This window comes from Propithecus coquereli, unplaced genomic scaffold (genome assembly GCF_000956105.1).
Source record: "Propithecus coquereli isolate 6110/MARCELLA unplaced genomic scaffold, Pcoq_1.0 Scaffold203, whole genome shotgun sequence".
Lineage (NCBI taxonomy): Eukaryota > Metazoa > Chordata > Mammalia > Primates > Indriidae > Propithecus > Propithecus coquereli.
The window spans coordinates 2,052,713-2,062,297 of record NW_012145301.1 but is presented as its reverse complement, the minus strand read 5'-3'; the positions used below and the strand labels follow the sequence as shown (position 1 = coordinate 2,062,297).

At 38.2% G+C, this 9,585-nt stretch overlaps 1 protein-coding gene across 1 annotated transcript in view; it reads right to left on the bottom strand.

Annotated features, from left to right (window-relative positions):
- The window catches only part of KLKB1 (kallikrein B, plasma (Fletcher factor) 1), a 24,647-nt gene extending 16,635 nt beyond the window's left edge, over window positions 1-8,012 (bottom strand). The window contains exons 1-4 of the mRNA XM_012643992.1: window positions 7,861-8,012; window positions 7,182-7,240; window positions 2,678-2,840; window positions 1,165-1,271 (exon numbers count right to left, since the gene is read on the bottom strand). Of these exons, the coding sequence (XP_012499446.1) occupies window positions 1,165-1,271; window positions 2,678-2,840; window positions 7,182-7,239 (328 nt within the window). The 5' untranslated portion in view covers window position 7,240; window positions 7,861-8,012. The remainder of the gene's footprint in view (window positions 1-1,164; window positions 1,272-2,677; window positions 2,841-7,181; window positions 7,241-7,860) is intronic.
- Between the last annotated feature and the right edge of the window lie 1,573 nt (window positions 8,013-9,585).

The window sequence follows — 9,585 nt, the reverse complement described above, 5'->3', positions numbered from 1 at the left end:
AATTGTATTAACATATAAATTTGATCTTATAAAAAAGAAATGTTGTCCACCGCAGGTAAACTACACCTGTTATACTGGCCAAGTCAGGCCCCCCCATATTTATAACTAAGGCATTGCCACCCTTTGATAACTGGTTAAAATGCCAATAACAGGCTCAGAGTGCGTGTGTATTGAAGGGGCACTGTTAATGGGGAGGAAGGATGAAATATTTTAAAATATCTAAAATTTGAACCTATAAAATTAACTGTGCATTATAAAGATAAGTATTAATAGTAATGATGTACAGTCACGGCAGGGTTATTTTAGGATTCACCGCATCAGTTGAGAGCATCTTTTCGGCACTTTTCACTTTCTGATTAGTCCCAGTCATGTTAGAGAAATAGTTCATTTGTCTTAAATTTATTAGAATGGTGTTGGAAACTGCTTCTCAATACATCAGTAGCAACAGGTGTCAGAGTTTAAGTTCTCCAGCATCCTAGTCCTCACATTTGTTTTAAAAACTATCATTCTTAGCAAGATTTACAGAAACCAGTTATTCTATTTGGGCTTAATGGTGTATGACAGGGTTTCTTGACCTCAGTATCATTGATGTTTTGGGCCAGAAAATTCTTTATTGTGGGGGACTGCCCTGTGCCTTGGGGAATGTTCAATACTATAACATCTCTGGCTTCTACTCACTGAATGCTAGTAGCATTCTGCCTCGTCGTGACAACCAAAAGTGTCTCCAGACATTGCCAAGTGTCCCCTGGGGAAAAGGACAAAATCACTCCTGATAGAGAGTGATTTTGAGAACCACTGAGAACCACTGTGTACAAATTATCCTCAAGTGAACCTGGGAGAGAGATGTTCCCTGCATTTTCTTTAAGATTCTTATCTGGAATCAAGGTGAGACTGTTGTTTAGATGTGTATTCACTTTCTGCAAATCTTACACTTTAGTGCTAACCTCACAAATAATAGAGGCTCATTACGTACATGTTGACTGATGAAGATGAGGATTGTCCAGATATTCGAATATGGTTCCCTCTTTTATGTCAGGAATACTGACCTATTATCTTTCTGAGTGTTCCCTTCCAAAAGTCCATAGCGGTACAGACATTGAGCAAAATCTGCTCTAAGGCAGATCCATTATTAACTCAAATTTAGTCAAGAAATCCACATCTTACCACTTATTTGATGACCACATTGCTTTAAGGAATGTCCAGAAATTGCATTTGTTCGATGCACTCTTGGCAGGGTTCCTGTAACACTATCTTTCAAGAAGCAACCAAACCTGTTTGTAAAAGTAGCTTCACTTAGGAAGTAGAATAATAAACATACATTGAGGAAATGTCTAGCATTTTCTATACACTAATAAATAAAGCCTAGAGTAGGAAAAATAATACAGCTTCTCTGACACTTGCTGAAAAGAACTTTCTTAGAGGTAATTTTATAATATCTAAGGTCTCTGTGATACCTAACATCAGTATTGTTTATCTTTACATTCATAATTTTTTAAGCATAGAAAGACAACCATATTGAAGAGTTAATGATTTTTCTTGTGTTCCTAAACTTTCAGGCAGATTTGTTCCCAGCTGATGATTGTTTTTGTAAATACTTTCATTTACTTAAAAAGTTAAATCAGTCATAAAAGTTAGATATGTGTATAGTGTTCATCTTGCTTATTAACTCCTTATAGTCTACACTTAATGGAAGACTTCTATCTTAAACATCAACCTTAATGTTAATTTCATTATTTACAAGAATTCTAGAACCTAACTCAACTTTCAATATGATGACTGTCACATAAGTCTGGGTTTTCTGTGAAAGTTTAATATGTAGAATCAGAGAATGAATATCCACTTCTTAATTCTTAAACTCAAATAAAATGAAGATGAGAGAATAGAATTATGGATATTGAAATGGGAACAACAAAGAAAAGTTCATTCTGGATAATGATCAAAATGAAAGAAAATTAAGATGAGACTGTGGTTGTGCTTAATAAGCATTTTTCATGACCTAATAAGATTTTTAATTACCAATAATTTTGCCAATACTCTTACTTTTACAAATTTCCAGTTAATAATACATATGCAGGTGTGCACGAACACGCATGCACACACACACACACACACACACACACACACACTCACACTCCATATGTACCATCATACCACAGATGCCCAAATCAGCTCACTATAGACACCATTCAGACCCACCCTCTCCCAAGATCACAAGTTCTGGATCTTACTCAATTATATTCTCAAAAAATACTTGTCTTTTGTCATATTTTCTTAGTACTGTGCTATCCACAAATGTGACTATGGATCAGACAGTTATTTCCTTATTCAGATGAAATGTTCACCTGTTATTAGATCCTGTCCATTTATGACACAATCTCTTAACCCAGTGATTTTCAAGCATTTTTCCTGAGGCTTTGGATAGAAAACGACTGGCTTCTACTGCTTTAATGAATGCAATGATTGTTCAATTGCAGATTTCCAGGCCCAGGAGATTTTGGTTCAGTAGGTTTGGGCTGTGGCCTAAGAGTCTGTGTTGGTATGAACCAGGTGATTCTGATGAAGGGTCCTTGAACCCCGTTAGAGAAACAACCCTGAGATATGCTATACCTTTTTGCACACAACTGATTCCACCTTGAAAAATGACTGACTTCTCCAATAATGAAATATCAACTTTTACCTCTTCCCTGCTTCCTTAGTTGAACTTGCTGGAAGAAAACTGAATAGCAAACACTTAGCGTGGAATGTGCACACCATCTGGCAGTGTTGGGCACTGGGGGTGTACACAGCAGTTAGATCCCCACCTCTGAAGAAGGAGTTTTCATATAGTTGAATCAGACATCCTGTGATATAATCATAGAAAAATTGCAAAAAATAATTTTAATAAAAATACATCTGTGTTCTTAACCTTCTTATCTCGTCCACTGACCACCCAAAGATCTTTATGAAATAGTTTAAGATGACTATTTGAACAATGTATGTATGTTATTTAAAGTCATTTTCTGGGTACCTCTGCATAAAAAATTTGATGGATTTTTATTAAATCATACAATAATTTGCAGATAAATTATCCATAATAAAATGTAATTATAGCTTAGTTTCTCCTTGTTGCCTACCATGTGATGAAAATTTCATTTCTTAAAAATAAAAATATTTGATCTATTTTTAAAACACTTTCATGACAACTCTCTAAGGGAAGTTAAAGGCAGGCCTTATTATCTGCATCTGACTTTTTTTCTTTTAAGAAAGAAGTCTCAGGGCACACAGACTTTCCCTAAATCCATACACCTAATTCATGTCCTGGGACATAAATCCAGCCCTTCTGACTCCCAATCTTGTCTCCTTTTTTAGCATACAATGTCAAATGTCGTTCCTCATCTCAGTTTAATTCCAGCAAACTGACAGTTATTAAATGTTTGTTTTTTACATGCTCATTTTTTAGATAGTTTAAGCAAACGCATGCATATGCTAAATTGAAAATAAATTTTGAACTATTTGCTGTTTGGAATTAATCCACAGCTCTAACGTACCTTGCACCTCACATATTATTAGAGAATTAAATGTCTTTACTGGCTTTAAAATATGAATTTGGATTTACCTTGAAAGACCCACTTCAAAGTGTGCTTACTAAGCTTCTCAGCTCAGGTACTGTGTTCATTTTAGTCAGTCAACTGTCCATTTAGCATGCCATATTCCAATGATAACCTGGTCTATTCCCTAGAGCAGTAGTCACTTCAATTTAAATGGCATCTATTTTTGTATCGCCTTTCAGGGAATGGGCAGGTTAGACAACATGCATTTCATTAAGCACTGAAGATTAACATTTCTCTGCACTATCCTGCTCCTCTGGGGATTTTGGCTCTGGGCCCCCCTGTGACAATTCAACCCCGCAAGGTTGCTTCTCTGCCTCTCAGAGGTGTGGCTAAGGTGACTACCTCTTGGGTGAGGTTTATATCTGGAAAGAGCACAGATCTCTTCAGGTGGAAGCTTCTGGGAATACAAGTGTATTGCCTAGATTTCACATATACACAAAACACCAAGTAGTTGGTCCAATAGCAATGCTATCTAAAATGAGGTCTATTTTTAGACAGTATTTTTGTCTGATTCCTAATTATCAAGCTGTCACCCCTCCCCCCATCCCAATGCACATACAAGGGTACAAACAAAAGCTGTTGCTAGCCTGGGAGCTCCTGTTCTGCAATTGAGCATTTGTGAACTGCCGTGTGACTCAGCTGATGGAAGACGGTGACTAGGAATATACCAACTTCAGAGTTGAATGGAAAGAAACTTTTATTAATAGTTGTTCTTGCTTATTCTTACAAGTTGGTAATGATGGCGATGGTGAGGATGACAATGACAGCCTTGTTTGTATTGTATTTAAAGTGCACGGAAAGCACTGTTACACACATTAGCTAATAACAACCATGGCGCTCACAGCTTTCACATGGGCCCCATTGTCCATGGATGCTGGGTAGCTTATTCGGTCTTGTTAGAAAATTGCATAATCAATAAGAAGAAGGAAAGCATTTTAATTTTTAAAAATTAGGTGACAGTCCCACCAGCAGGGTAAGAGTGTTCCTGTCTCTCCACATCCTCACCAGCATTTGTTGTTTGGGGATTTTTTTGATAGAGGCCAATCTCACTGGGGTTAGACGATATCTCATTGTGGTTTTGATTTGCATTTCTCTAATGATTAGAGATGTTGAGCATTTTTTTATACATTTGCTGGCCATTATTCTGTCTTCTTTTGAAAAGTTTCTGTTCATGTCCTTTGCCCATTATTTTCCTGGATAGAGCTTGAGCCCATCCTCCGAAGTGAGGTATCACAAGAATGGAAGAATAGGCTCCACATGTACTCACCATCAAATTGACACTAACTGATCAACACTATGGTATTCACACAGTAGTAATATTCTCCAGGGATTAGAGGGTTGGGCAGGGGTAAACTCAGAACTAATGGATGCGGTGAGTACTGTAGAAGGGAAGGGCATGCTTCTAATCCTTGCTTGGGTGAGGCAAAGTCATAAAGTGTAACCAAAATGTTTGTACCCTCATAATATCCTGAAATAAAATAAATAAATAATAAAAAGAAAAAAAGGGAAAAAAATTAGGTGACAGACAGAAAGGACAATTTGCAAAAGAAACACAAACGACTAGTTAATTATATGAAAAACGGTAAGAAATCACAAATACAGGCAAGTTAAAACAGCTAGATGCCATTTTACCCATGGGATTAGCAAAACTTAAAAATTACATAACCAGCGTTCGTGTACTGATTTTCCATTGCAAGTGATAGAAAACCTAGTTCAAAATGGCTTGAGTGCAAATGAAATTTACTGGTTCAGAAACCAAAAAGTCCGTAGCCAGTCTGTCTCCATCCATTTGCCCTGACCCATGGTATTGCCACTGGTCTCGAGCTCCACAAAGTAACAAGATAGTACCAGCAGCTCAGACCTCTGCATTTGCTTTTATTTCAAGTCAAGTTGCGGGGGGCGGGCGGAAGTGTGTTATTTCTAGAGTTTAAGCGAAAGCCTTGTGGTGAGACTTTGGCTCTGACCGAGTCACTGCAGCCAGCAGGGTGTGTGCACTTCCTGGGTCAGGCCTGGCTGGGCCATAAGCCCCAGGGCTGGTGTCCGCAGCAGCAGCAGGGGCAGCAGAGCCACGTGGACCAAAACTGGGAGGCAGCAGCTCCCCAGAAATAAATTAAGATACTATTTCCAGAAAGGTGAATGTATGCCAGGCCACGAAACAACAGATGCCTATTAGAGTTGGCCTGACTGGAGTAAATGAACACGCTTATTAAGCTGGTGGAAAAAGTCAACTGGGGAATAACCTCTCTGAAAGACAATTTCATGATACATGCCATCAAATCTTCAAAAATTTTCACACATTTGTATCTAGTATTTTTATTTCTAAAAATGTATTCTACAGAAATAATTGAACATGTATGTCAGAATGTACATACAAAAATTCCATATAAAGGAAAGAATCCCAAGCTCCAAAAAACATGATACATACTGTTTTGCATTAAAAGATAGCTATAAATGGGAAACGGGAGTTAAAAGAGTATCTGCAATTAACATCTGTGTAAATGTGTAAATGGTATATGTAGAAAAATATCTGAAAGACTAAACAGAAGATTTTTAACAATGGCTATTTCTGCATTAGGGGACTACAAGCAATATGTACTTTCTAATTTTCTGCTTATTTACACCTCGAATTTTTCTAACATAATCGTTTTTTTGTTTGTTTTGGTTTTTTGCCAAAGATAAAAAAATGCTGGTCCACAGCATTTCTGGCTTCTAGTCCTTCCTGGCATTCATTGGATTTGTACACGCTAATGATTATGGTTCTGAGGGTATTAGGGTTGAGGGGACAGATGGAGGGGAGTTGTGATTTAGGGGGAAAAAAAGCTTTTTCCTGAAAAAAATTATATCTCTATACAATGTAAACCTTATGCATAGGTGTTTATCTTTGCCATACATCTGGGAGGTAAGTAAATGTGGCCATCTTAAGTCACCATAGACTCAGAATTATGATACCAAGAAAACATCACTCTTCAACGATTAATGAAAAACAGTGCCTAGAATCATTCTTATTCTCTGAAAATCAATGGAATGGATAGAGAACGAAATAAGATCGAAACCTGGCATTGAGGACTATTCGTCTAGAACTATTCAAATGGATGGTTTACTAAGTTAAATTTAAACCAGACACTTTCATTTCTGAAATGGTTCTCAAGTGGCTGAGAGTAAGAGTATGTATTATGTACCTATCAGATATTTGGATTAGACCCAGGCACCATAAAACATCTGGTATTCTATTGAATTTTCAGGTAAAGTTTATTTTTTTAAATGTTGATAATAAAAATAGAGGGCTAATTTTTTGTTTTGAGATGGCTTTGTAGAGCATCATCTCCAAACAGAAGTTTTTGTTAACACAAGCTCTAAGATATTCTCACTTCTAAGCTCCTCCCCTTGGTCTGCAAGGTGTGTCTAGGGCAATACATCTGGTAAGTGGTACTTGCCTCCAAACATTAAAAGAGTATGTGTCCTCAATTAGCAAGAGCTGTCTCCTTCCCTAAAGCTGTACGTTCAGTAGCTTTCTCCAGGGGTGGTTTGTCTTGCTTATCTACTCCTCTCTGGCACATCCTTAATTTTATGTTTTGTAGATAAGTCACTTACCACAGGAAACTGTAGCAAACAAGGAAATGAAATAAGCTGTTTGCCTGAATGAAATCATCCTAAAAAAGAAAACAACACATACATAATCTGCTGGTTTTAGACCAATTTAACATATATTTAACATGAATCTTAATTTAAGGTGATATATATTTTGCTGTGAATGTCTGAATTGCAAAGCAAAGCGCACAGTTACAAGTATAGCGAACAAGGGTTTCTGTACATTTTATGTCTAGGGACTTGAAAAATTTATAATGCTTCCCAAGGTACAAATTGAGACCTCTAGACTACTGTTGTGTTTATTGCCGATTTTCCACCTCTGTTGCTAGTCGTTTTGGAAAAAGAATTGGTAGAGATAAATTAAAGAGTTATAAAACATCTTGATTTGAGCAAAACAAAAATTATTGTAAATAATGGCAATAGTACTAATCCAAAATTCCGAAGTAAAAAAAACTTTGAAAACGCTAAAGCCCATTTTTAAAATTTTAAAACAGTCAAATATTAGCTTTGATTTTGAAATATCTTACATTTAAATATTTCCACATATAATAACATTAGTTCCTTCTAAACTCTCTAAATAATCAGGAAATTAGAACATAAACTAAGAGTTTCTTCATAAAGTAAAAATTATAGTTCAACAGCCTCACTTTATTTGGAAGCAATCAAAATAGAAATTTGCTACCTGAAGGCACAATTGCTTTTGTGGTTCTGGAGATGAGGAAGTCTCTTGCCACTTAAAAATGAACGGTCTTCAAGCTGTTCTAATGTGGCACTGCAGGCAGTATTTGCTTGGCTGTAATATTGACTTTGGGCTTCTGCCAACAGTTTCAACTTTTTGTCCTGTCAATATACTCCATGAACACCCTATTTCTGTGTTCAGCTATTAAACATTAACTATTTCGGGGAGTGATGTCAGCAAGATGGCAGAATAGGAGTTTCCCGCACTCATCCCCTTATAGAAACATCAATTTGAACAACTATCCATGCACAAAAATAACTTCATAAGAGCTAAGGAATCCAAGTGAAAGGTTACAACACCTGGTTCCAGTACAGAAATAAGAAAAGATGCATTGAAGAGTATAGAAAGAACAGTTTCATGTTACCAGTGTTACCCATCCCTAAGCCTGGGCAGTACAGCATGGAGAGAGATACTCTCTGCATAGGGGAAACAGAGTGAAGCGAGCACCCAACTTTGCCACAAATCTCAAGGACTAAACCCATCCCACTAAATCCCAGCACCAGCCCAGCACCTGCAGTCCCAAGGACCATGCTGGCACCCACAGACCTAGTCTCCAAGCCCACCGCAGTGTCAGACCAGCCTCTGTGGCCCCAGGCCCAGGCTTTCCCCAGACTGGGCAAGCCCGTGGGGCTCCAGGCCCCAAGATGGTCTTCAAAGACCTAGACTTCAAGCCTTCTCCAGCTATAGCCTGGCCTCCATGACTCCAGTCTCCAGACCAGCCCTAGCAACCCTAGGCTTTAGGTTGGTACCCATGGGCCCAGACACCAGGCCAGCCCCTGCAGATCCGGGCTGGCCTTTGTGGACCCAGGTGCCAGGACAGACTCCATGAACTCAGGAACAGGTGTCTCCCCATAGACTTGGGTGACAGGTGACCCCTCTATCAGGTTGGCCCCTACAGACTCAAGCTCAAGACCCATCCCAGCACCAAGTCAACCCCCAAGGATCTATGCTTCAAGCCAGTTCTCACACATGGGATCCAGGCACCCTGACTGAACCCAGCTTCCAGACCTGCCTGCCTGAGAACTCTAGCAACAAGCTTGCCCATGTACCTCACCAGACAGCTTGCCTGGAATCTCTGGATAGACTGACTTTCCCCAGACCCCTGAATGTCTCTAGTACTTGGCAGACATGTATATAATGAAAGTAAAATGATGAATAAATAAGTAAATGAATAAGGAAGTATATGTTCTTTAAAAAGAAAAACAACAGATTGAGGACAGAAATGTCTTTATATCCCAGTTGTGAACCATCCTATTCACACAGGAACATCACAATCCCATTTGGAAGCTGTTAACTGCTGGTTTTAGATGACACTGAAAATGATTGTTGGGCTAATCCTGATTGGTTCTAGTTCTGCTGAATGTTTTATGGTAGGAGCAGATGTACTCTTGAAGCTCTATCCAATTGCATCAAAATGAGACACTGCAGTCCTTGGCTTTCAAAAACAACATTGATTTTGCTAGTGGCAAACCAATATTTGTCGCAACATCAAGCATTATTGATGGTAGTCACAATTGATTAAGGCAAAGAAAGCTTGAAAGAGTGAAGTACAATCCCACTCCTGGGAAGATGTGGCCGTATGAAAAACTTAATTGTGCCTGAGTGATTTAAATGTCTTAACTTACTGTATTTCCATAAGCATAAAGCTTAAAACTGGGATAGACTTCA